Source organism: Botryllus schlosseri, chromosome 7, assembly GCF_051294905.1.
Source record: "Botryllus schlosseri isolate E-star chromosome 7, Bs_hap1, whole genome shotgun sequence".
NCBI classification, from domain to species: domain Eukaryota; kingdom Metazoa; phylum Chordata; class Ascidiacea; order Stolidobranchia; family Styelidae; genus Botryllus; species Botryllus schlosseri.
This window is the reverse complement of record NC_137242.1, coordinates 23,663,917-23,691,618: the sequence shown is the minus strand read 5'-3', so window position 1 is coordinate 23,691,618 and position 27,702 is coordinate 23,663,917. Positions and strand designations below refer to the sequence as shown.

The window sequence follows — 27,702 nt, the reverse complement described above, 5'->3', positions numbered from 1 at the left end:
AGGTCTCAATAGCAATTTAATGTAATTGAAATTGTAATTGAGCAAAATTTTTGTCAAATTACAATTACAATTACAATTACACAAAATAAAAATGCTTCAATTACAATTACATTACAATTACATTGAAAAATGTAATTAATTACATTCAATTACAATTACAAATTATAATTGCTCCAACTCTGGTGGACACAAGGTAAAAGACTGTAATAACCTGCTTTTGATCGTGTTGTAGTTATCTGCCTGTAAAGGATTGTCCAAGAGTTCTATCAGCCGTTTTGCTGTGGTCTGATCTAAAGCTGAAACTACGTAGTAAAATGTGGTTTCATCTGCAGTTACTCCTTTCAAGGCGAACTGTGCTTCCGCCTGTCGAAACCAAACTCGTGGTTCCTCTGCCCAAAAAAGGCTGGAAGCTTAACAGCTACCGCATTCTGTTTGCCTGCTTGCCGATCCATGCTCGTAGTGCATAAATACGTTTCTGCCTGTCGGGGCCAACAATGAAGCGGGAGCTCCGTTTATTGCGAGCGAAGTTAATAACTGACGAGTAAACGCATCAACATGCATGCATTGAAAAAGGACGCGGTAGCATTCAAAAATTGGTAATCAAATAATCAACACGATCAACAAGCGCGCCTTGTAGAGCCGCTACAACTTTGGTATTTTTCGACCATACCAATCCCGTCGCACTTCTTGACAACGTTGTGGGATGATCATGACTTCGGAACTGTGTTATTTCCAGTAACGTTCGCAACTTTGTACTGTCTCGTATGCTAGGACACGGCAAATGAAGGTTTCAAGTCTTCCTTAGTATAAAATAGCATCAAAACTATAATTATCGTTAGTAAATTAATTTTAACTTTCGAGAAGCGTATAATTTCAGTACTCAAAAAATCGTCTTTTACTACTCGACTCGAATCATCAAAATTAATACACGATTCAGATTCGAGTACTCGAATCATTGTGCCTAGCACTAATGAATAGTCATTTTGTAATAGTAGCTATTAAGACATATCTAGCAATTACGAAAGAAACAACCTCAGAGTCACTGCTACAATCCTGCGACCGCTAAATCAAATTTACTTCTTGAAGTTGATGACTTTTCATTTTCTACTTCCTCTTGAGGTAGTTTTGACAAGCCTTGGAAATCGCTATTTTCACTTGTGATTATTGAATAGAGAATTCTCGAGTAGAAACGCTTAATACTCGCAGCCCCTCTGATTAGCATTATATATAAGTATATACCTGTATGACGAGATACATGCAGAGCACGGAGCATAACATGCTGGCTAAAAGCAGTAGCGCAAATAGGAAGATCCAGCATCGTTGAGTCGAACGTGATCGCTTGGAAAGGTGGTCTTCCACGATAGCAGTTGCATTTGTCGATTTTGGCTCATGCGATGCTATAATTGCATAAAAGATTGAGTTCTAGCAAAGTTGTTGCCAAGTCACGGAGTTCCGAGCCACAAATATCAGGAAATGCGACCCCATTACGATAATTTAATGCGTGATTCCGTTCATGAAAATACCCACCTTTGTGAAATTTTGTCTGTATAGCCACATCAGCTTGTAACGAATCTGCAATACCTTGCAGTTCATACTCACTGCTCATTATATCTATCTTGTTATTCCAATACTCCACTACACCCAACTTGTGACGAACATGCGTCCATTGACTTTTGCAGGGAGATATAAGGATAGTATGGAATTGCTGCTTCCTTGCAAACGTTGCGTCATACCATTTTCCCAAGGGGAATGTTCGGAAAGCAACGCCTAGTTTCTTCATACCTGCGTGGTGACTATTATACATGCTATTCACATTAAGGGAAACGAAACCGTTGTAATTTGTCACGTATATACCGTGAACTAGGGTTACCATATTTTGAAATCCGGAATAGACGACATTGTTTCCGAATCACAAAATTTATAATATCGGATGAGAAAACGGGTATAATTTGACAATCTTTACGCAAAATGCTGTTATCCTGTCTAAAGAAAGGTCATTTGTTACGACGCGACTCGCGAAAGACCGGCTCGAACGTACAGATTCCAGTTTTCACGTCGTTTATGGCGTTTTAGTTGTGGGGGACGAATTGCCAAAAGGGACATTTGGGCGTCTTCAGAGGACATGTTCGATTTTCTGAAAAAGGAGGACGTATGGTAACACTATAGCATGAACTGGAAATAACAGTACTGACATAAATATGCTGCCATGGCTACTGGGATATGCGTTTTGCACGGAATACTTGTAGCATTATTAATTGTTCCAGGGAACATTAAGGGTTCCCTGAGCCACTCTCAGGGGTTCCATAGAGATCGTGACACAGTCAACTTATACATATGACACGTCGTGTTGGCTGTCACTTTCTTGCAGCCATTTAGGCCTGATCAGGAGTCGAATTGTGCCTGCTGTTGTGCAGTGTGGCATACGCGTGTGAGGTTAGGGTTCCAATCGAAACTCTCTCACTCTGTAATGTGGTCATGATCAATGATTTATCGAGTTCGTTAGGTCATCGGTGTGAAAATGCGGTGTTCGCGGATGACTGCGCAGTGTGCGATAATGGTCTTCTTATCCAGCACCTCTTGTTTTCCATTCAATCATCACTCGATGTAAAAAGCGACTGGTGTTCCAGATGGGGTTCACCATCAGTAAGGCCAAGACCGTAGGCATGCTTTTCACGAAGAAAAGGAAACTTCTTCTCTCATCTTTAGAACTGGTGACCCTGAACTCGAATTTGTCAACAACTACAAATATTTGGTTATCACACTTGACAAACTGCTCAACTATAAGCAACATATCGATATGATTTCCAAAAAGTGCTCCAACAGACTAAATCTCATCAGAGTCGTGACTGGTACCGCATGGGGAGCGAGTAAAAAACCATTGCTGCAGATGTTCAGGGCGCTGATACGCTCACTGATTGACTATGGGTTACCAGCATATTACGTTGCCCCGAAAAAGTATATGGACAAGTTATGTATCATAAGAAATCAAGCTCTCCACCTCTGCTCTGGAGCAATGCGCACCACTCCCATTTGTGCACTGAAAGCATCATGTGACGGACATCTTAGCCATAAGTATCACTGCCACCTCAGACGTTACCAGGCTCTCGAACCCAATGCAATAGGAGTGCTTGAAGACTCTTGGCAGGAGATATACAGCCTCATGAACCCAAAATTCATTACGTTCAACATCACCACGAATATCGCGTCTCTGAATAACATTCTCCTTAAAAAAAATCTCCCAGATTTCCCCCCATGGGTGATGCAATCACCAAACATTGATTTGGACCATGCAAAAATCATTAAAAAAGGTATCGCACTTATGTCACATAAACCCATCGTCCTGGACTTCATATTCGAACGTTATACGATGCCACTGAAATATACACTGACGGGTCTAAATCAGCAGAAGGAGCCGGTTATGCGTTTACTATCCCGTCGCTGATGATAAACTTTGCTCAACCTTGTTCTACGCTAAAGTCAATCTTCTCCATAGAAGCACAAGTCATTCTCCACGCTCTAAATGGATCTGCCAAAATCGCTCAAACCAAACATATCTGATTCTCTCGGACAGCCTGAGCGTGCTATCCGCTATGGCCAACTTGCAGTCACAGCAAACGCAAAATGTTATATTTGAATGTGGCCGCTCGCTGAATCAAGCGATTCAGACAGTCCCCATCGATGTCCTGGCATGGGTACCGGGACACGCTGATATTGGTGGTAATGAGTTAGCCGACAAATTGGCTTGTCAAGCTGCCAGGACCGAAATTGAAAACACCCCTTCTCAGACACTTCTTGGCGGAATTGGCCACACGGAGGCGAAAGCCAAGGTACGGCAATATTGTAGAGCGACCTAGAACGCCGAATATCAACGAAATGAGCGAGGAGGTCACTATCGAAATCTACATAAATCATTGACTGATGGCCACTTTCCATCTAGGCATTGACATAGGCTTTACGAAAGATTATTATTTCGGCTTCGTTCAGGTCATTGCCGCCTGAAAGCGCATTTATACAAAATTGGATGTAGCGATACTGATCTATGCGACCATTGTACAGATCGATATGATTTTAATCGAAACATTTTATTCGACAGGGAGCGTGCGCTCGAAATCGCTGCAACACTCGAAAATCTACTGATCATCCAAGAGATATTATCTCATGTTGCAGAGTTCGTTCGATCGTGTGGTGCATACTTGTAAATCGGTTCTTGCCCACATTTTGGTATACCGACATTCGAGCACACATTCGACCGCACATTCGAGTCTGTGACGCACCTGGCCTCACCGGCGAAAAGCGTCACTCCCCTTTTCATCAATATTAATAATAATAATAATTATGTAATGCCGATTCTATCTGCAATACCTGCAAGCTCATTTGCAATTAACGAATTGGTGTTGTTGTGTCTCGATCGAACAATGCGATAACCATTTTCAGGGTGAAGCGTCTCATTTCTGAACTGCTGTCTGAAATGGAGCATGTGGTCGTCATCCTGATTTGCAATAAATATTAATTATAAGGTTTTCCGTATTGTCTGGGGGGTCGGCAGCGGCGCTGGCAGCATAAAAAAAATCAACACTAAAAGAGCATGCACCTTGACAATCTCAAAAATTTTACTTGATTTGTTATAAACGTTTGCTCGAAATATCCAGCTTTCCGTTTGTGAATATTCAGTGACTTTCTGCTGTCAGCTTGACCCGCAATCACACTACATCAAGAGCGAACTACACTGTACATGTAGATCAGTGGTTCCCAAACTTTTTCGGTGTGAGGGCCAAATTTATAATTTCAGAGTACAGTCGAGGTGGCACGAATACTACGGCTATGAAACGGACCCAAACAGTCATCATGACTATTTCGGAGTAGTTTTATTGCCCTTGCGAGATTTCAAAACTGTACACTGTTTACCGCTACTTATCTGCTGCATTGGGTGTCCATTGAGTGAATCAGCTTTTCTCGCCTAAACGCGCGAAGCGCGAGAATTTTTTCTAGTTTCATGACTGAATCGGTCAATATGATCGGGAATGAATGTATTGCTATCAATTTTCATCCTGTCTCTGTTCACGTAATCTGCCTTACCGGTAGAGCTGAGTGAGGTGTGTTTGAAAAGGTATAGGCCCCTCAATAGTAATTAAACATCTCCGGGGGTATACCTGTTGGCAGGAACGTAAGAGCACTTCGTCAGGACCCCGGGCTCCCATAGGTTGATAAACTGACCCCGCATCACGTTGTTCGCTTTTGCCACGAAATTAAAGTTGTACTGTTTAGTGAGACAGCGCGATGCGCGAATATTTCGATAATTCATGATAAAATCGGTGAATAAGATCGGGAATTGCATGGTTGTCCTCTTTGCCCACGTAATCAGATTTACCGGTAGAGTAGAGTGAGAGGTGTCTTTGAAACTGCGGACCCCGTAAAATTAAACATCTTCGGGCGGGCGGACCCCTAGTTATGACTTTTTTACATGATGTTATTTCGTAACCTCCTGTCTGCTATATCAAAAAATGTAGAATTGCCCAAACCTACTAAACTGAAAGATCACACGATTTGAGATTGGTATTTCTTCACTGGCATATAATTTTCTTTCCTGCGGGATGGTATTTGTCTTGTGAGGCTCAGATTGACAAGACAATAACATTCGGCGCTAGTCATTTAGGCGCCTATATGGACAACTAAACATATATGTATTTTGTATATATAACGAAGTTTTTGGTATTTCGAAGTTTTTGGTCAGCATAAAAGCAGTCCTTTACGACCAAGGCTTTCTCGCTGCCGATCGTTCTGACACCCTTCTTGGAGTCACATGTTACATGGCCTAAAACTTTATATGTCTTGGTACGTTGTGGCGCGGTCATGGTCAACGCTGATATGCCCATTTCTATAAATCTTGCGTATTTTTTCTTGGGGAAGAGTACCCAATAATCAAGATGTGTGGCGAATTGAAATCGCGCACAGCGTGAAATATTTTTGAAAAAGTTGCATGAAATTTCAAAATATACTCTATAATTTATGCTAATTCACGAAATAATTTTGGGCCCCCTTCGAGCTCGGCCCCCCTCATTTGGGGGGTTTGGGGTGCTGCAGTTACGTTCCTACTATAGGACTACCAATTATGCTGCTTTTAGCCGGCTAAGCAGTATGCCTCTTGGCGTATTCAACCGTGAGTCACGTGCTGCACATCTAGTTATCATAGGGTTACCATACGTCCTCTTTTAAGATGATTTGTCCTCTTTTTTGATTATTTTTAAAGTGTCCTCGGAGGACGCCCAAATGTCTTCTTTTTTGAGATTTTGTCTTCTTTTTTGAGGATTTTGGTAACAAATAGGACCAAATTCGACTGATATACATCAAGTCAGCACTGTAGGAACGCTACGGAGGATATTTTGGGAGCTGGACCGGAAAGTTGACCTTTTTTTCAGTCAACCACCTGTTAATGTTAAAGAAAAACTGTATTTTCCGGGAGTTGAGTCTCTTTTTTCTTTTTTAGTCAAGCGACCACGAAGTGTGAAAAATTTACCATTTTTTTAGGATTTTCCTCAGGTTTTAAACGTTATCAATACCTATTTATATCTATAGCTACTGCTCGTTCAACTGGAAAGTTAGGGCACATTGCATTGAAACAGCAGTGACGCAACGTTAGCAGTCTATACTCACACTTTTCCTGCAATTCTATAATTAAAAACTACAGAGGCCAAGCCAAGCAAGAGTATTTTATAAATATAAATTTTATTTTTTGTCATAAATCGATTTCTTCATATATTTTTGGGGCCGCAAGAAGGCTATCTGGGGGCCGCATGCGGCCCTCAGGGCCGCGCTTGGGAATCACTGATGTAGATAGTCAGCGAATTATGCTTATTTAAATATTCAACCAAACAACGAAATTGATGTCGTCTGATGTAAAAAATCTAGCAGGCGTACGGGGTGAATCTTGATTTCATATGTTTATTGTATCATAAAAACCAAATCCGAGCGATTGCGGTGTTGGCTACTGCTGTATAATTTGTTAATGGGGTAATATCGGTAGCAAGTATAGAATAGGGTTACCATATTTTTGTGGATCCAATTTCTGACACTCGTTAGCGCCCACTTGCGGATTTTAAAATGAGGTATGACACATTGTCTATCAATATGATAGCAAAGCTTTGCCTATCCACCATATGTGGTCACGATCCGGATCAGGAGCCGCTATAATGTTAGGTCATTGCATTTATGTGGTTGTGTGTTGTAACCATAGCATCGAAACAACAATTTTTCCGTACCCGCCCGTCCAATAAAACACTGACCTTGAGCCCACCATAGGGTAATCGATGCAACATCCGGTTTCTACATGCATCTGGTCGTTAAATTTTGTGAATGAAATTGGTCTATAATATTACTTCTTCCATGTATGACTATAAAATTTTGAAACTTTCTCCGCCCACATGATCAGAGCTAGCGGTAGAGCTGGTGGAGGATGATGAATTCGAAAACACAGGAAACGGAATTAGACATCGTAAAGTCATGTCATGTCACACGGATAAGACTATTTATGAGCCTAAATGCAGATCCGCACCAGCAGGTTGCACATCCGGTGGTTTTCAACCTTTCATAGTCGCGACTCCATTTCTAATTTGAAAATGTTTTGTAGTCCAGCTCAGAATTTGATAACCTGATTACTGAAAAACGGTCTGCACCTTGACCCAGACTTACTCAAGGCCGATTTTGGAAGCTGATAACGTTCAACATCTTCGCGAATCCCAGAATAAAGACAAACGACCCCCAGGTTTAGAGCCAATAGCTTTGACTAAAGTATCTAAGTGGCCTTAACCGACTCCAGTAATATACCGTTCTCCTATAATTGCGACTACAATTGGACTAATTTCAGTAATTGATGGTTATTTTTATTAATTTTCGATTGCATGTTTTGCGAGGGTGGTGGAACAATGAATGTGACAATAAATCGCGCGCAGCGCGAAGAAAAATTTCAAGTGGCATAAATATGCCCGAAAATAATATCTTGTTTCTGTTGATTTACGAAAACATTTTTATCCTATTTCAAACCTTCAAAATTCAGGACATTTAGGCATATTTTAGAAATTCCTCCCGGACGCCGTTTGAACAGTGAAATTCCGGACATGTCCGGGAAATTCCGGACGTATGGCAACCCTAGTATAGAACTACTCTGCTCAATATGAACGTGGCAATGCTCAGACGCCGAATACATTGTCCGGTCTGGCCTAAACCGTTACGACCTAAGCTTATATCCTTGAAAGTTATCGTCGAAATTGTTGGCCAAGCGACGGAAGATATTGATTTTCTGGGATCATTATATCAATTGATTTGCTCAGTTGATACATCTGGCGGCGTTTAAAACGTCAATATGTACTTCAGCATTGTGGCAATATGTGCCCCGAGTCGTCGCTAGGTATCGTGTACTGTACCACCATTAATAGAGGCTATCACTTCACTGAAATGTAGGGTTTGAATTAGCAATATAACGTCACGTGACGTCATGAGGTTCACACCATCCCTAGTTATAGCGTAAGACTATAGAATGTAAACATGGAACGGCAACGACCGATTTTGCAGCTTCGTTCCGCTTCGCTGAGGCTGGAGTGGAGAATTGTTTTACGTGAGCGACTGTAGGATTTCTGTCAATCCAAAAGTTATTTTCCAGAGCGCAGAATTTACTGAATCTGGTCTTGATCGAAAGCTACTGTGGCACCGATTCCGAAATTATAAATTAAAATATGATCAGGGACTGATCCACGTAGAATCCGTCCTCCAAGGCTGAAATATCGGCATTGTTCGAACAATCGGAGAGTCGCAACGGGTCACTGTTATAGCCATTGTGCCGCGGTTGTCCGATTGTTCTGAACAATGCACATTTCAAATAATGAGGGTGATTTTTCGTCAAAGACTGGAGCGTGACCCTACTTTTATTCATATTTTTGGAATCAGTGCGACAATAGCTTTCGATCAAGACCAGATTCAGTAATTTCTGCGTTCGGAAAGATAACTTTTGAATTGCCAGAAATCCTACAGTCGCGTACGCAAAACGATTCTCCACTCCAGCCTCAGCGAAGCGGAACGAAGCTGCAAAATCGGTCGTTGCCGTTCTATATTTACATTCTATAGCAAGAACCTAACGATAGGAATTGCGAGCCTGTGTCGGAATTCAGCGGAGAATTGACCGGAGTTTTTACCAGCAAATTTTACTTTTGTTCCGTTCTTGAACATTTGGCCATATAAAGCGGTTGTCCGGGTTATCTGTAATCTGGATTAAGCGGAGTCGACTGTATTCATATTCACGCATTCCTGACATTTTCTATGAGTAGCTGACTAAAATCTCATATACTAGAGTTAAATAGTGAAAGCAATACGTGCCTTTACTGTACATTGTTCATGTACTTTTACGCGGCTGTGACAATTCATTTGATATCAGCGAATCACGCTTCAGTATCATTATGTGATACTGCGATTACTCGTCACAGATGATTGTGGGACTGTGGGTCGTGCAGGAGTTTATTTCGTAGCTCAATTCGGGACCACTAACCTTCTTTTTTAACCGATGTATGGTACTAGACTTATGGGAATTTCATGAACAAGCACACATATGAAAATGAAATGACTTTGCAGCAACTGAACTAAAAATCGAAAATCCAACAGGGGAAACGGGAAGATGACTCAAATAGAATGAGAAGATTGAACTATATCTATGGATAGGTGGACAATAGCAAGTGTGGTATAGGTCTTATGGAAACTAGTGGTTGCAAACAAAGTTGATGAAATGACTAACGACTAACGAGTAGGAGTAGTGGTGAGGACGTGAGATTCAGGTTCGCATTCTATGTGCGAACTATAGAAAATTAGAGGTTTGCGTTCACAAACGAAACCTGGTGCACTGCACTGCGAACTTTTATCATATTTTACAATTTTCACGTCATTTTAATATCTTCGATTGGAATTCTTTGCGTTTCAACTTCGGACCAATGTCTACATGACGCTGGCAGCATACGAAAATCTCAACACTAAGCGTGCATGCACCATGCCAATTTCAAAAATTTAACTTGCTTTGCTACAAAAGTTTACTCGAAATATTCAGCCTTCTGTTTGTGGACAATTAGTGACTCTCTGTAGTAAGCTTGACCCGCAATCACACAACGTCAAGAACGAAATATACAGCATGTACAAAGTCGGTGAATTGTGCATGTGTATATTCAACCAATCAATGAAGTTGATATAAAGAATACATCGTTATATAATGTAAAATATCTAGTAGGCGCAGGGATCCATCGTAAATATGTTTATTTTTAATGTATCATCCGTGTGATTGACGTGTTGGCTACTCTATAAGTTGTTTATTGGTAAATAATATCAGTAGCAAGGGTAGAAACCGGTTTTGCACTCTGAGCAATATCAATGTAGCAATAGCGAGACGCAGAATACATTGTCTGGTCTAGCATAGGCCGTTTAGGCGCATTCTCTTGTAAGTTTGCGTCGAAATTCTTGGCAATGCGACGGATGAAATTGATTCTTATGGCATTATTATAGCATTTGATTGTTCCAGTTGAAACATTTGGTGATGTTTAGAAAATCAGTACGTACTTCAGCGTTGTGGCTTAATGCGGCTGGATTCGTCGCTAGTATTGTGAACCTTACTATATTAATTTACTGAATATTGGGCCGAAATTAGCAATATGACGTCACGTGACGTCATATGTTCGTGTTAACGTTCCCGCCCATATGGAGCATTTCAAAAAGGTTCGCGAACACACGAACCAGAACCTTTCAGAGGATCGCACCATCCCTATTAACAAGTGAGGTGACACTTGATACGATATTGTGGCAATATGCATATGACTGACTAAACTAAATAATCACGATTTAAAACTTACCTAATTACAAAAGCGTTCCCAATTGAACATCTAGGCTGGCTCACGAGCAGTCAAGATCACGGGTGCCCGTCACTCCTATTTTGAGATCGCATGACATAACTTCCGTATTATGCCGTCGACGGTCACGAAAAACCGGAGATGATGCAGCTCAGCAGTCACTGCTAACTGCAGATCATAGGCATTGCAGCTTTACTGTAATATATTGCGAGAAAATCAAATAATTATGAGACAACATTAAACTATTCCTACTGTATGTCCTTTTTTAGGAGGATTTGCCCTCTTCTCTCGAGAAAAGGTAATGGTCCTCCGAGGACGTCCAAATGTCCACTTTTTTTCGCATTTCGGGTAAGCTGCTTTTATTTTCAACAATACTTTTACGCGAGGCGTATGCACGTAAGCACATAGGATTTATGACCGCGATATAATTCTGACTTAGGTTGGATAAATGTTGAAGACATTTTTTTGGTCGTCCGATAGGAGCGAACCAGATTAGGTAACGGCGAAAATCAGACTTATCTTACAACGTATCAAAATCGAGAGCATTCAACTCTGTGTGCATTCGAGTCCTAGCCGCAAGATTTTTTTCAGAGTTAATGAATGAAATCGGTCAATAATATTGTTATACTTGCATATGTTGCGGGTCGCCTCTGTAGACCGTTGGGCTGATCTGGCAAGGACTGGATTAGGATTATTTAGCGCTTGGACATATCAATATCGAAGATTTCGGCGAAAATACGTCTAACATTTTGTGCAGATGTTTTATCGCCGACAATCTTTCTGCGAGTGCAGACGCGAAGTCGCATGTTGCACGACACGCTCACTCATAATATTGGATATAGTTAGACTTAATTCTGTGAATTGGGCGTATTTTGAATGTTCTGGAGGGTCACCAATACTAAATGCAAGAAATTGAGTGACAATAAATCGCCCTAATTGCTAAGAAAATATCAAGTCAATTAAATCTGTCCCGACATATTCTACTTTGTAGTCATATACGAAGATCTACGAAAAATGTGACTGGCCCCTGGCTACGCAAATGCGTCGAAACTGACATTTTAGTCATCAACATCCCAAATTTCGAGGTCAGGGTAATCAAATTTTCGGTTAACCTACTAAGTTCTCAATAAATTACCTAGATAATTTACTTTTTGATATTATAACTAATTTCGAGAATAACCATGCGGTGCAGGTCACTCAAAACCTTCTCGGGTTGGTCGTTTCTAGCTTAGAGTGTATATAATTGCAATGATGTTTCTTTTAAACAATATCACGATATCGTTGTAAGTGAGCATTCGTTACTGGCAAAAGGTCAGTGAACACTAAAGTATTCACGGGCAAAATATATAAAATAAATTTGAGTTGTTGTTTTTATATCTGTTTTGTAACCTTTGCTTTGTTTTTGTAACTTTTTCATGTTACTACCAAGCTCGAAAATCTCCGGTTTTTAATATATTTACGTTATGAATGTATTAATAAAATGAATTCTGCATTCATTTTACTTGCCGGAAAAAATCTTCCTTTTTTCGGGTTCTGAAAATGTGATAGGTAGGGATGGTCTGAACGTGAGGTTCACGTTCGCGTTCTGTGTGTGAACCTCTGAAATTTAGAGGTTCACGTTCACAAACGAACCTTGGTACACTGTAAAAAATCTGGTAGATTTACTGGGAAATCTCTGTAAATTTTGCCACGAATTACCGGTCGCAGCCAATTACTGCGCGTAGCTTGTCATTTTACATTTTGATATGTAATATTACCTTAATATAGCTGTAAAGTAATTTACCAGAATTTCTTCGCAAAATTACTGACAGTTACTCGTTACTGCAGTTTACCGGGCTATTGGCAAAATTGATTAGCATCAAAATCGCTGCAGCCAGTGTATACGTAGAACTGAATGTTACTGATATATCATTCTAGCGGTGATTTGACCTGATTGAACCTCGTTTGCGAGACTGGGGTCTGTCACACCGAAATTGTTGACCCTAGTATCAATTTAAGCTTAGTAGGGTACAAGAAATAACCGACAATCGTAGCTAATGTGCTATACCGTATCCATATTATATTATAAGGCAATGGCTGTACGGCTGTACGTGTACGGCCACTACGGCCAGTCTCGCTGGTTACATTCATTGTCACGGATAAGGCTGATAAGTTAGAAAATTAGTTCAAAATGTATAATATTGCTCGGGGAAACTAGAAATATCAGCACCGCATGCTCAGCTGGCCATTTGTTAATGGCGGACAAGGCGACCTGTAATAGGTTACATTAGGTGACTGCTTTTTCTGAGATTCGTAGTAAACAACCAACGCACAACTGTGACATCACAAGCAGCGTCTGGTTAGGTAAGTACAGTAAGTAGTGAACAACACATAGAATATATATCAATTTATACGAAATTAGATGAAAAAAGGGACTATGTGCAATGCTAAATGTTTCTGTATGGAAAAAACGACCCAGATCAAACATTATAACGTGGCCAGTAAATATTATTGGTGTCATGTGTCAGCGGATGAATACCATTTATTTCGAAATCGTTCGAGTGTCGTCTGGCCAGTGGCCATTAGTGAGATTTGAGCAAAGGGTGGAGCGAAGCTTGTTGTGCTTGAAGAAAGTGGACGCGATCGTTGAAGATTCCTAGGAATGCTGAATGGAATACGCATCTTAAAAGGTAATACAGTACTACATAGTATTTGTTACCGTGAATATCTGACTCTGCACACCAGCCCTCGATGACTTAGATTTCATGATTGATATATTTCATTCGCCGATGTTCTATTTTGGGATATTTGTCGACTTATATAGTGACCACATACTCCGCTGCGGAAGAGTTGAAACTGTTGGCTTGGTAATGTCATTTTCGGGCCATAGCATAGATATGTTTTCATCCACTGCTGGATTTGTTTGCCACACAAGCCACCTTAAATTATGAACCTTTTGCTTCAATACAGAGATAAAGTCATGAATCTCTGCTATGTCATGTAAAAGGCGGAGCCGTCATCACACAATGTGCCAGTACCGGTACTTCAAAACATGTTATATTTTTGTTAGCCCATTTGTCTTAGTCTTTATAATGTCATGTCCACTGTCCAGGTTAGGAACTTTGCTTTATATAGCGACTTACGCATGAATTCTTTTTAGTGGAACTGCAAGATACTACTTACACAGAAGGAATGAGAACGAGAAAAAGAAACAATTGGAAGTTTGGCCGGTGGTGGAATTAATTCACGTTTTCTTGAGACCACTCGTGTTACTGCATGTCTTCTAAAGAAGAAATAGACCTCCAGCAGCAATATTTTTCCATCGATAACCACTTCATCGTGATATCATGAATGAATATACAGTTTGTTCCAATGTCGTTTTGGGGATGTGAAGAAAATGTTGCGATATTTTTGCATCGGGTTGCTTTGCGATAGGTATGGATGTACGTGAATTTACAAGCTGGTATGTAATCCTGATTTACAGGGACAGCATGTAGGTAGGTAGGCGGTAAAATGACAGTCTCGATCGCAAATGTACAGGAGAACATGTAGATTAGATATACCGGAGGTGACTGTAACATAACAGTCTGGCGTGTAAAGTGAGATTACCGGACGAGTGTAAGTTAAATTTACATTGACTAACGGTAATGTTAGATTACCACGAAATGTCTGGCTACCGTGCTTCCAAACATTTCGCGGTAAATCGAGGTTTTTATTTTTTACAGTGTAGGTTCTGCACTGTGAACATTTTTCATTTATTACAATTTTCATGTCATTATAAAATATTTGGTTGAAATTCTTTGCATTTCACATTCGGACCACGCTATGCATGGCGCTGGCAGCATAAAAAACAATCAACTCTAAACGAGCATGCACCTTGCTTATCTCAAAACTTTACTTGCTTTGTTACAAAAGTTCGTTCGAAATAATCCGCTTTCCTTTGTGAATATTTAGTGACTCTCTACTGTGAGCTTGACCCGCAATCACACAACATCAAGAGCCAAATACGCTACCTGTAGCTGTAGGTAGTCGGCGAATGATGGTTATTCAATCAATCAATGAAATTTATATGGTTGTCTGACGTAAAAAAATCTAGCAAGCGTACGGGCTCCATCTCGTTTTCATCTGTTTCTTATATCATAAAAAACAAATCCGTGCGATTGGGGTGTTGGATACTGCTGTATAACTTGTTAATGGGGTAATATTGTTAGTAAGTATAGAAACCCGTTTTACACTCTGCTCAATATCAACACTCAGATGCCGAATACATTGCCCGGTCTGACTTGGACCGTTAAGGCGTAAGCTTATATTCCCTTGCTAGTTTTCGTCGAAATTGTTGGCAAAGCGACGGAAGATATTGATTTTATCGGATTATATTATCATTTGATTGCCCCAGTTGATACATTTGGCGACGTTTAAAAAGTCAGTATTTACTTCAGTATTGTGGCATTATGCGGCCCGAGTCGTCGCTGGGTATCGCGTATACATTAATATATCACTTCACTGAAATGTAGGGTTGGAATTAGCAATATGACATCTCATGACGTTATGAGATTCAAGTTCGCGTTCACACAGAACCTTTCAAAAAGGTTCGCGTTCACACGAACCTGAACCTTTCAGAGGTTCACACCATCCCCAGTGGTAGGCCTAATAAACTCATGTGTCGTATAACCTATCGCAGTGGTTCCCAACCTGTGGTACGCGTACCACTAGTGGTACGTGAAGGTCTTCCGGGGGGTACGCGATTAGATTCTGTTTTTTTTTTCGACCGAAGGGAGTTATTAATTCAGGAGTGGTTGATTTTGAGGTTTTAGAAGCCGTCGTCGTCGTGGGCGGGACGTCGTTGACGTGTGCCAGAACGATCAGCAGCGAGAAGACGTTGGCCGAAAAGGACTATGCCCTTGTGATTACTGAAAACTTCGATAATATACATATATGTTTAATTGTCCATAGCCTTCTAAATGGCTGGCGCCGAATGTTTCTGTCCTGGCGATCTGAGCCCCACAAGACAAATGTCATCCCACAGGAAACATGATTTACGAGTAAAGAAATACCAACTTGAAGTCGTTTACGTCTTTCAGTGTAGTACGTTTGGGCGATTTCAATATCTTTTGACATAGCAGTTATGAAATAGCATCAGGGGTCCTACCTTTTCCAACACACCTCACTCAGCTCTCCCGGTAAATCTGATTACGTGGGCAGAGAGAGGATAAAAATTGGTAACAATTCATATGCAATTCCCGATCATATTGAAGGATTCTATCATGAATTATAGCATTTTTTTCGTGCTTGGCGCGCTTAGGCTACACAGGCTCAATCACGAAACAGACACCCAATGTAGACGATGATAAGAAGCGGCAAAATGCGTATAGCCTGAGGGGGGTCTGGGGTTCGGTCTATCACCACTGGGGGGGGGGGCAAGATCAACGTTTTGGGGGGCTGACGAAGTGCTGTTGCGGTCCTGACTGTGCCTTAAAACAGGAGGTTTATTTTCTGTTTCGTTGCCTTCGGCAGCTCAACACGCTGGAAGCATTTTTGAACGCCTTCGGCTCGAATAACTTTTCTAGGTGGTACGCGAGCACTGCATAAAACCTCGAAGTGATACGTGGGTGGAAAAAGGTTGGGAACCACTGACCTATCGGCATCATGTTAAAATGTGGATATGGCGTAGGCTATTCATGATTTGTAATAGTAATTGATGACGGCGATTGCATCATTTGCCAAAAAAGCAGCAATCATAATAGATCTCAAATTATGGTTCGCGAAATGTATAAATTCTGGGCGCTACCGCACCAGAGCTATCATTCATTTGCTTAATTTATTGCAAAAAAAAATTTCACACTAAGATTGATCTTTTGTGGCTGCTTTGGTCGTTTTCAAATCCACTGTGTTCGGTATACCATATAGACAATAAGTGACACGCTTACCAAAGTTGTTACGACGATATGGCTTGACCGCGAAAAATGGACCTACCCCTTTATCATACAAGTCGGTATGATATCAGACTAAGGTTGGGCTGTCTCCAAAGATCTCGTTCGTCTGCAAAGCTCTAAATATCGCACTAGAGATTGTCGCTGTTTAAAATTTATTGGAATCGCGTACACGTACCAGGCAAAACTAAAATAAAATCTCCTTTCGTAAGGCGAACACGATTCCAAATTCGCATTTCGTCGCGGCGATCATTGTTTTTCGACGCGGGTTTCATTTGCACCGTGAGACTCAGGCTGCGGGCACGGGGCTATACTTGGCGCCGGTCATTTCGACGCGTGGTCATCAATATCGAACGAACGTGTTGGCCAACATGAGGTGGTTGTTTAATTTCGAAGTTTTATCGCCGCCAATGATTTTTGCAGCGCACTTCAATGAGCCGCATGTTACCCGAAATATTATGTATTGGTTTTTCCTTGGTGGGAAATACCCAGAGCCGTAGTTAGCGCGGAGCTTGTCGGGATAATATAGAGTCTTTTATGGGCTGTGAACAATTTTCGCTCACAGTGTGAAATGGCTATTTTTTCAGATGGTCCAAGTGTCATTTGGGCCATAGCCCACACTCTTAGAAATATTCGTAGATTTACCCAAATTATACCGGTAAATTTGTCCCGTCAGTTATATTAACGGTAAATGCCCGTTAAATTAATATACGGGCACGTCAAAAGTAAATTTACTTGTTTTTAGAGGGTAAAAATATTACAGATTAAATTCGTAGAAGCAATTTACGGGATAAATTGTATTTCAGATTTACTTTTGGATTTGTAAAAGCAATTTACTGGATAATAAGTATTCCGGATTTACTTTTGCATTCGTAAAAGCGATTTACTGGATAATCATTATTTGCAACATTGCTATTGCACTTACAATTCGATCATTTTACACGCTTACGGTCTTATGGACATATATATGTGATTTTCGTCATTACATCATGTTTCAATCATCAAGCAAATTACGACATCGATGGCCGTGCTGAATGCTAATCGGTGAATGGCATCCGAACATTTGGGCATTGCAGATACCATCGTTTATATCGCTTTATAAATAGTATCCTTTGAGACATCAAGGTCTAGCAATAGTAGCATGCCAAGCGAATTTGGTATGTTATGTAGTTTTACTGCAGGATTAATCTTTTGTGTAATTATCTGTTGGACCAGTTCTGCCACCATTGTAGACTCCTTAACGCATGTATGATGCAAATTATATATCGAAACACTGGAGCTGGTGTTTAGCCGCCATGCTCCTTTGCCATTGCGACAAGAGTAGTATACGTCCTTTACCTTTTTCCTGCGAATGGCCTTATGAATTGTTTGATTATAGAGGATGTAGGATGGAGTGACGACCCATTGTTCTCCGTTTAGGCTGGCTACGCTTCAGTGATTAGGGACAACGCGCGTCGCTAAGGTAAATAATATCAGCTGCAGCACTTGTGGAATGGCATTTTATTCTGCTGTTACACGATTTTCTCGCGATTTAGTTATTCGCCAGGTCTGTTCTCATAACAGGTGCAGTTGAACAGATAGTGTACGGAATATATGGCGACTCATTGCGCAATTTAAGGCTGCAGTTACTCTAATAAACGGGCTAGTAAAGAACAAAAAAGATCATTCTTCAGGATTCGTTGACCTGATTTAGTGCCGGAAACAGATGAGAGGAAGCATCATGAATATCTTATCCATGAATATCTTATCCATTAGAAGCTGCCTAATGGTCCCAGTGAACCTGATACTCGAATTTGCCGAAGGGGGTAGAAATATGACCTTCAGTTCGGGAGCAACTTCCAGCGAAACTCCAACACATAGAAATCAAGGATGTTGTCCTCTCATAACAAAAATTAAGTAAATCAATCATACAGGGGTAAGTAATCATATATCGAGTGATTGCAGTTTTAAACATGATTCACATATATACCCTTATATTTTATGCAGACGTCTGGAGCTTCAGTAAGAGAAATGGTAACTTGTTCATCGAAGAATGAGGATATGATGAAGAAATCGCCAAGTTTATGTATCAGTTCCACTGCGGTCGTTGCCCCGAATATTTCAATGACTTCTTTACCTCGGAATCAAAAGCACACAAGTAGGCTACAATGCACACGCGCGTCCACGTCGTCCAAATATCATATGATCGACCGAAAAGATCATCGCTCTATCAAATATGCCGGACCTGATGTGTGGAACAGTATCCCGCCGGCCAGCCGACAGTCGACAAGCATGTCCACATTCAAGTCGAAATACAAGCAATTACTACTAAATAAATACAGTCCATCCCCAAGATTACCGGACCACAACTGACCTATCGATCTCGCTTTCCATGACATGCCGCCCTATTCCTTGTCGCTTTCTTTTTCTATACTATCTTCTTTACTTTCATTCAGTGTGCATGCCTCCTCTTGACATCGCCTAGGCCAAGGTGGGTGTCGGATTCCATAGACTACTCCTAGTCGATTCGACATCTTCCTGTCTTTTCATTGTATCACATTTTTTGTGGTGTATTGAACTGATAAAATTGTACCAATCTTGAGGTTGCCTATATTATAAATTGAATGAATTATGGGTGATCAATTCATATTACGTTACCATGAAACTATTTTTCAGGATTTTTCTTTCAAGCAGTCCGATTATTGACTCAGCTGCATTTCATGGATAGAAAAGTTCAGCCAACTGATTCAGAATTGTGATTTTAAATTTTCAACTCTTCAGCAATTTTTGAATATATATATGCAATTGCTAATGTCTGTCACTTTTTGAAATTTGGCGTATCCAATGTATAGGTTGGGAATGAGACTTTGTGTTGGTGTACAGAGCTTCACAGTGTGAAGTTGTAAGTTCGTAACCGATTTTTTTTATGACGCTGTTGAGCAACATTGACGAATGTGCTAATTGGATACCATTGGTATATCTGTTCTCAGTATGGAACGATTCTACGGCATACACAGTCTGCAGAAAATATGATCTGAAAACAAGGTACAACAGAAAATATCCAAACAGACAAGGTACTCCATGTGGTTCAGATGATGATTGTTCAACTGTCCAGGACGATCGTCATTTAAATTAAAATAAACCCGAATATTTTCAGCTGACACTCATCAGGCCTGATCGTCAGCAACTAGTAGGGAATTGTTGTTGCTAGCAATTATCCCCGATGAGTGTCAGCCGAAAATATTGGGGTTTATTTCAATATGATTTTATCGTATGTTTGAGCTCTGTACCTTCAAGAGTCTATTCAGTTTTCAATAAAGATCATTTAATTTACAAGTGATTTGCATTGAGAGACGCTGCCGGTCGGTATTAGTGTAAAAAGCCAACACACCACGTCAAGGTTCCAACCTTTGCATTGGTTTCCTTGGCGACAGAAGGAACCCCTATGGGAATAGGCAGCACTCGTCCCATAGGGAAAAAAAACTGTTTGGAGAAAGGCTACTTTTCACCTGCTTTAGATACCTCCTTCAATCCATCATGTAACCCTTTTGAATATTTAGAAATTTTGGCTTGCTTTTTCTGAAAGGCATAGCGAACAAAACTATGTTAAAAAATCCTATTAAAGTGCATCACGGACTTGTCCAGTACATCCTCCACGATCTCCACACTTTCATAAGTCTGTAAAACTATTAAATCAACCAACTTTTGATATCAATGGTCTTGACGAATTTATCCGAGGATACTGTTTACTGTTTGTTTTGATGCTTCCTTTCCATGGAGAATGAAAATCTGAATAGAATACCAGTGAACTTACCTGACGGATATTTTAGGCCATGGCTGGCCAACCTTTTCAGCCAACGGGCCACATTCGATTGGCGAATTATTGCGCGGGCCACTAGCCGCGCGAAGCGCGAAAATTTTTTGAAGTTCATAGGTCAATAATATTGTCATTTGACTATATTGCGGGTCTGTTGTATATCGCTGGGCTAATTTTGCGAGGACTGGGCTATTTGGCGCTTGGACATATCGATATCGAAAGACGCGATCAACATGCGTCAATCATTTCGTGCCTAGGTTTCATAGTCGATGGTCTTACTGCGAGCGCAAACGCATTGTCGCATATGTTGAACCACACTTTGTCTCGTAATCACGAATATAGTTAGACTCAATCTGATACATTAGGTGTTCTTCCATTTTCACAAAAAGGCAACAATAATAAAAACAAGAAATCGAGTGACAACATGTTGCGCCAAGCTTGTAGAAAATTTTTACCTTTGATAAATCTACCGCAAATTATTCTGCTTTATTGTAGTGTACGAAGATATAACAATATGTGAATGGCTGATGGATCTGTCAATGCGTCGGAACTGATATTTTAGTCGTCACATCTCAAGTGTTGCGGCCAGACTAATAAAATTTTTGGTTGGCCTTGCAAGTTCACAATCTGTGCAATCCATTTTTGATGATATTAGAAATTTCGAAAATGACCTCGCGGGCCACTCAAAACCTTCTCGCGGGCCACATGTGGCCCGCGGGCCACGGGTTGGCCGGCCCTGTTTTAGGCGGTATATCTTTCTCTCATTATCTGGAAAAATTTGCCAGCACGGCATGTAAAAACCACTTCAGGAGGATGTATAATATTTGAAATGTACTCAAGTAGTTACTGTTGCCATCCCTCTTTATGGCATTTTAAATCATACACATGATGGCTATAATCCCTAACTAAAATCTTACTTTACAAAATTGAGATTGCAAAAAGTAAGTACTTTTGCCTCACCTTTACTGTAAGTTAACAGGTAGTGAAAAAAAATAACCACCGGTAGTACATGTAAGTGGGTAAAATCTGCTAGAGTAAGCCTATATAGGCTACTTAGAAAATGTAGAAGCAGGGCCTACTTTGTTACTGACCTCCTCAGGAATTATTACGCATCTCGAGAGCCTAAATTAATGAATACCATATTTACGTCGTAAGTGAATATCAAACCATCTATTATTTTGACAATATTTTGCAAATGATAATTCCTTACCGGACTCATGCCGATTGACACCAAAAGCAGAAGTAATAGGCTCCTACTCTTACACGCACCAACTCACCGAAAACCTTTAGCAAAACCATTGCAGCACCTAATTGTGGAAAGCCAAACAACGAAGAAGCTTGGTGGCAAATGTTAGAATAATATTGGTAAAACTGGTTCAATCACGCCAACTCCACAATATCTGGAATTAAGCTCCTCTATGAATGATGAAATAGAATCTAGATTAAGCTGCTCGAATGGTGGAACTGATTTTATCAAGCAGTTGGCTGACTCACATGCAGTCCTCAGTATGGAGATCGCTCTATTATCATCCATGTTGCTCTCGGGAGTTGGATGATCATGGGATTTGACGTGTTTTTAAGCTCCTTCATTGTGGGAAAGTTGGCAGAACATTCTGCACACGAAGCTCCTCTCCAGTTATCCAAGCATCCGAAGAAATATATAATTTCTTCCGTCACTCCCTCCCAATCCTCCCATATCATTTCTTCATCCATACCAATCAGTCCACCAGACTTATAGACATATACAAGTAACAAAATAACAGCGCAGTACTGACTTACGGGCTACTTACCGTACACAGTTTTGATTCGCAACAGAACATCGGTCCGTAAGCACTAGACCATGACCTATCTAAAGCGTCATAATGCATTCTATTGAAGAGAACAATGGGTCGTCACTCCATCCTACATCCTCTATAGTTTGATCATGAATTCGTAGCTGCTCGAGCGAACAGTACATTGTGACGTCATACATATTCCAGACATAGCGGCGTCAGACGTCAGACATATCTGAGCCTGAGCACGTGCGGCTGAATGTTCCGACATAGATATTATATTGACCCGATGTTTTCGTATTGGATAATGACAAGATGCGTTGCTGTAAGATATTGAGGGTTTCGAAGCCACAGCTTAACTCTAGCTTTAGAATATTGCAGGTGTTGATAGCAGATATTGTAGGTATAGCAGTGTCCGAGCTCAAACCTGGCAAGTTATTCTCAGTCCTGTTTCTGAAGACGTATGTATTTTCGTTACAGTTTAATGGTGAACAGAAGCTATGGCTTATAAGAATGTATTACATTTTCTGACATTGAACTACACGAAAATGGAAGCGTTATGGCATTATGAATCATGACGTCGAATGCTTATGTGATAGAAAGGGATCATTTCGCCTCTCGCTTCTAGCACGGTGCAGTGCGAAATACATTGGACGTGCGATGCAAAGGAATATTGCCAGAAAAGTTTGCAATCACGCTGGAAAAGATGATTCAGGTACGAAGTCCTAGGCCAGGGGTATCAAACTCAACTTGCATCGCTGGCCGGATTCAAACTTTCAAACCGCTCGCGGGCCGGATCAGTTAAATCATTCCAAAATGTTACGGTACATCAAAACGCCCGACCTTACTTTTCGCTTGAATAGTTTATTATCAATCCTGTATACATTTTGGTATATTGCATAACATTCACGATCATATCATATGGATATATTCTAGCAGCACCTTTACTCGCAAACAACGGAATTTTGGCAAAAATTCAAAGATTGATCGTTTGAATTCAACCGCTAAAACACTGACTCTAACGACGGAATAAGCTGACATATTTGTATGCTCCCTCTGTTTTATTCGTAATCTGCCGTTAACTCATCGTATGCGCTTTGAGGAACACAAGTGATTTAATTGCAAACGCAGACGTTAGAATTTGGCTCATTAATAATCGTCATTCGGGTTTCTCTGTCTGTCTGGGGCCTTTGAGTAGAAGTGATACAGCAGTGCGACCAAATATATTTGAATTGTATTTTTTATAACTAATATATTCTCTATGCGACCTGCATATAACAGTTTTTTTCTTCACTTCACAAATAACTATACTTTTTGGCTCATTTCTTCATAAAAATAAGAACTCAGTGTGCACTTTTTGGAGTTTTGGAAATTGGATGTCATTATTACCAACTTGTTCCTGATGATGACTAGAGTAAAACCACAACACCACTGTCGGATAATTATATCACGGTCTATGATCTTTACATTTGTGGCCTTGCGGGAAGTATTTCTTACAATAATATCTCAACATTTGTTAGAAAATGTGCTGGGTAATACAGGGGTTTTTCAAACTACTCAGAATTGCTTCGCAAGCCGCATGTGACCTGCGGTCCGTATGTTCGACACCCCTATCCTAGGCCATCATTATTCGAGAAATTGACAAGAATATGAAAAATCGCAGTATGTCGTACTATAGCGTTTCAAAGTTTCCAAATTGTAACTGTGTTGATGACTGCATAATCTTTGTTCAGATTATAGAAGAACCTACAAAAGAGCATGGCCCAAAGTACAGTCCTTCAACTGCTGCTGCTGAAGTTTTGATGAAGCCCTCTTCATTCAGGCAGCTGCTGACTGATGATCTCCACAAGAAAGACTGGATTTTCGTCATTATCCACACTTACTTTTTTTTTACGTGTTCCCGCACCAAATAAACCTGATTCAAATTTACTGGTCTCAGGAACGTAAAACTGCTGCAAGGGACCAGACGAGTATATTGATATTACTGCAGATTTCTGTTACCTTTAGTTACGGAAATTTTCTGTAAAATTTCCTACGGTCAGCATATGTAAAATCATATTACGGGGAGAGTTATTTCGAATTTACTGGTCTCATCAGCGTAAAACTGCTGCACTGGACCAGACCAGTAACTTGGTATTACAGCCGTTTTCCGTTACATCAGGTAACGGGAATTTTCCGTAAAAATTTTAACAGTCAGTCTTTGTAAGAATAAATTACGGTCAATAATATTTACAGGAAAATATTTTTCAAATTTACCGGTCTCAGAGCCGTAAAACTGCTGCCAGGACCAGACCAGTAATTTGGCATAGAATATTTTTAACAGTGCATCTACAGTATGAGAATTCTATAATTACTGACATTATTCTTTTTTGCAGAAATCTGTCGCGGAACAACATAACTATGCATCTAATATGGATTCCTGGATACAGAGGAGTGGGTCAAAACGAGCAGTCGGATCAGCTAGCCAGGAGTGCAGCATGTCCAACCCCAGCTCGTGAAGTTGAAAAAATCTCGCTGTCAGTCAAGGAGCTAAGATCGCAAATCGCCAAACACTGTGAGGATGGAATGATGAATTCAACAAATCAGACGATAATTCGGAATATCACTAGATATTCGCTTCGCAAACAATTATGTCAAGCTGCAGCATATCATCGCCAATAATCTCATCAATTCTGATAAGATTGCAAACAGGCCACTGTGGACTCCACCGGCACCTTGGCAGAATCGGATGCCACGACACGGGTTTATGCAGGGCCGTAACTGACGCACCCCAAACCCCCCAATTGGGGGCCCGAGCTCGAAGGGGGCCCAAAATTATTTCGTGAATTAGCATAAATTATGGAGTATTTTTTGAAAATTTATGCAATTTTTTCCAAAATTTTTCGCGCTATAGCGATTTCAAGTGGCCAAGTATCTTGATTTTGGGGTACTCTTCCCCCAAGGAAAAATACGCAAGATTTATAGAAATGAGTATATCGGCGTTGGCCATTACTGGGCCACAATGCACCAAGCTTTGGAGTCGGAGTCGGCGGAGTCGGAGTCGGAGTTTGGCTAATTTTTGCTTGATGGAGTCGGAGTCGGAGTCGTGAAAACTATAATGGCTGGAGTCGGAGTCGGAGTCAGAGTCGTGGGGAAAATACTGACTGGAGTCGGAGTCGGAGTTTGTGAAAATGATCTGACTTCGACTCCGACTCCGACTCCAACTTCTCTATCATGAAAACAATTGCTTTCAAAGGATTTTCAATGGAATTTATATGTATCACCAATCACTGTCATTAATAACCATACGGATCAGGTGCGGTCAACCCGTGGCACGCAGGCCAAATGTGCCCCGCAAGAAGCTTTTATGTGACCTGCGAGGTAATTCTCAAAATTATTTATAACATCAGGCAAAATTGCAAGGCCAATCAAAATTTGATTGGCCTGACGGCGAAATTTGATGATGACTAAAACATCAGTTCTGACGCATTGGCGTATTGGCCAGCCAAATTTATTTCAGATCTTCGTATATGACCAATCACCATAAAGTATAATATTTTGTGGCAGATTTATTTGACTTGAAATTTTTCTCTGACCTCGCATAATTTATTGTCACTAGATTTCTTGCATTCAGTATTGGAGCCCCTTTCTGAAAATTGTAAATACATGTTATTTACAGAATTGAGACGAACTATAACGTGTCGTCCAACATGCGGCTTCGTTTGTGCACTCGCAGCGAGACCGTCGACGACGAAACATTTGCACAAAATGATAGAGGCATGTTCACCGAAACCGTCCTCATTGTTATATTCAAACGCCGAATAATCCTGTCCTTTGTAGTGCAGCTTAGCTGTTTGGGTCGAACAAATGATCAAGAAAGACTGCAAGTCCTAGTCCTTGAATACTTGACTACGTACATTATTTAGACTAGACATAGGCTATGGCATTTGACTACTTATTGAATTTAATTTATGACCAATGTCTATTAGTAGTAAGAGTGTGTGTGCTTGTAATCAGTATAGTGTGTAATAAGAAAATTAGTAAGTTCAATCTCTGTATTAGTTGCTGACTCATACACTTGGATTTTTTATCTACATTTTAATCATACAGGATTCGATATAAGTAATATTTGAATTATTCGTACATATTAGGACATTGGAGAGTCCATGTTATAAAAGCTTATAAAATATGAAAAAGGAATAATATTTAGCAAATCATTATTTCATGTTAATTGCGTAGTGCAGTGCTTTTCAACCTGTGTGACGGTTCGCACTAGTGCGAATGAAAAAATTGCAGTGCGAATGACGAAGGTGGTGCGAATAGTGCGAATGAAAATCCGGATCAAGTGCGAATGAAAATCCTGGATATTGGTAATTTTTCTGACGTGGAATAATTCAAATAAACCTATTAGGAAATTTAAGGTCTTTGTAACTTTTGTAGCTGAGACGCAATTGTAAAATCTTGTTTAACTTACGACACACCACTAATCGTAACTCTCACAAGCAGTAGTGAATTAATATTTTCGCACTATCATTATTGCGTAACCAAAAGCCTGGTTTGGAAGCTGGTGCAGTGGCAGACATACAGTATATCAATCCGTCTGACCATGCGACAGGCTGGAAAAATGACGTCAAATTGACTTTCTGCTTTTTGTCGCTAAACAATCATCATATTTTTCTAATAACTGTTCGATTAGCGCGAGGCACTGTGATAGTAGTGAATAACATCATTACAGACTCACATTTGCAAGTTACTGTAACGCAAATTTCTACCAATTCAACGAGTATAGACCGCAGAGGGTTTAACTATGGGTCGACACGGTGCCAGAGCTTTCTGTTTATATGTATGTGAAATATTTGTTGAATTTATTGCAAAAAATACTGCGATAGTTTTTACATATCCAAGGTCACTCTGTTTGATACTGTCGCCAGTAAGCGAGACACGCGGAAAATATGGCTTTAACATGAGAATTCATGATAAGATTTGTCCGACTAGTTTTTCTGGAAAACATGGTCGAAGACCGTTGGGATGAACTAGTGTAGGGGTGTGCAACGAGCGAGCTCAGGCCTATGAGACTCATTCATTTCGAGGCCAACCCCTTCCGCGTCAGGGCACACGGCACATGAAGACGTAAAGTTTTGGCCAACAAACCGCTGATAAAATGCGGTGCCAAAAACATAAGCGGCGACAAAACCTTGGTCTAAAAATGACCGATGCTGGATGGTCAAACCTTACGATATGGCTATGCTCCGTTCGTCGTTGGCACGCAATAGTCCTGTTCTTGCAATCTGAGTAGACAGTAGTAAAACTGCGACACGCAGAGGAATTTAATTGGCCCTAATTTGAGATCGCTTGCGACAGACCTGTTTTGTAGA

At 40.5% G+C, this 27,702-nt stretch overlaps 2 protein-coding genes and 2 long non-coding RNA genes across 4 annotated transcripts in view; 2 read left to right on the top strand and 2 right to left on the bottom strand.

Moving 5' to 3' along the window:
- Window positions 1–1,728, bottom strand: part of LOC145442821 (uncharacterized) — a 42,291-nt gene extending 40,563 nt beyond the window's left edge. Inside the window, exons 1-2 of the mRNA XM_080320836.1 lie at window positions 1,528–1,728; window positions 1,240–1,397 (exon numbers count right to left, since the gene is read on the bottom strand). Coding sequence (XP_080176962.1) covers window positions 1,240–1,397; window positions 1,528–1,606 — 237 coding nt within the window. The 5' untranslated portion in view covers window positions 1,607–1,728. The remainder of the gene's footprint in view (window positions 1–1,239; window positions 1,398–1,527) is intronic.
- Window positions 1–27,702, top strand: part of LOC145442848 (bystin-like) — a 360,604-nt gene that overhangs the window by 71,544 nt on the left and 261,358 nt on the right. The window lies entirely within an intron of this gene.
- The window catches only part of LOC145443014 (uncharacterized), a 301,527-nt gene that overhangs the window by 236,409 nt on the left and 37,416 nt on the right, over window positions 1–27,702 (bottom strand). The window lies entirely within an intron of this gene.
- LOC145442953 (uncharacterized) lies at window positions 22,657–27,568 on the top strand. Its single transcript, XR_013916203.1, has 2 exons — window positions 22,657–23,063; window positions 24,082–27,568. It is a non-coding gene; the product is annotated as an uncharacterized LOC145442953 (long non-coding RNA).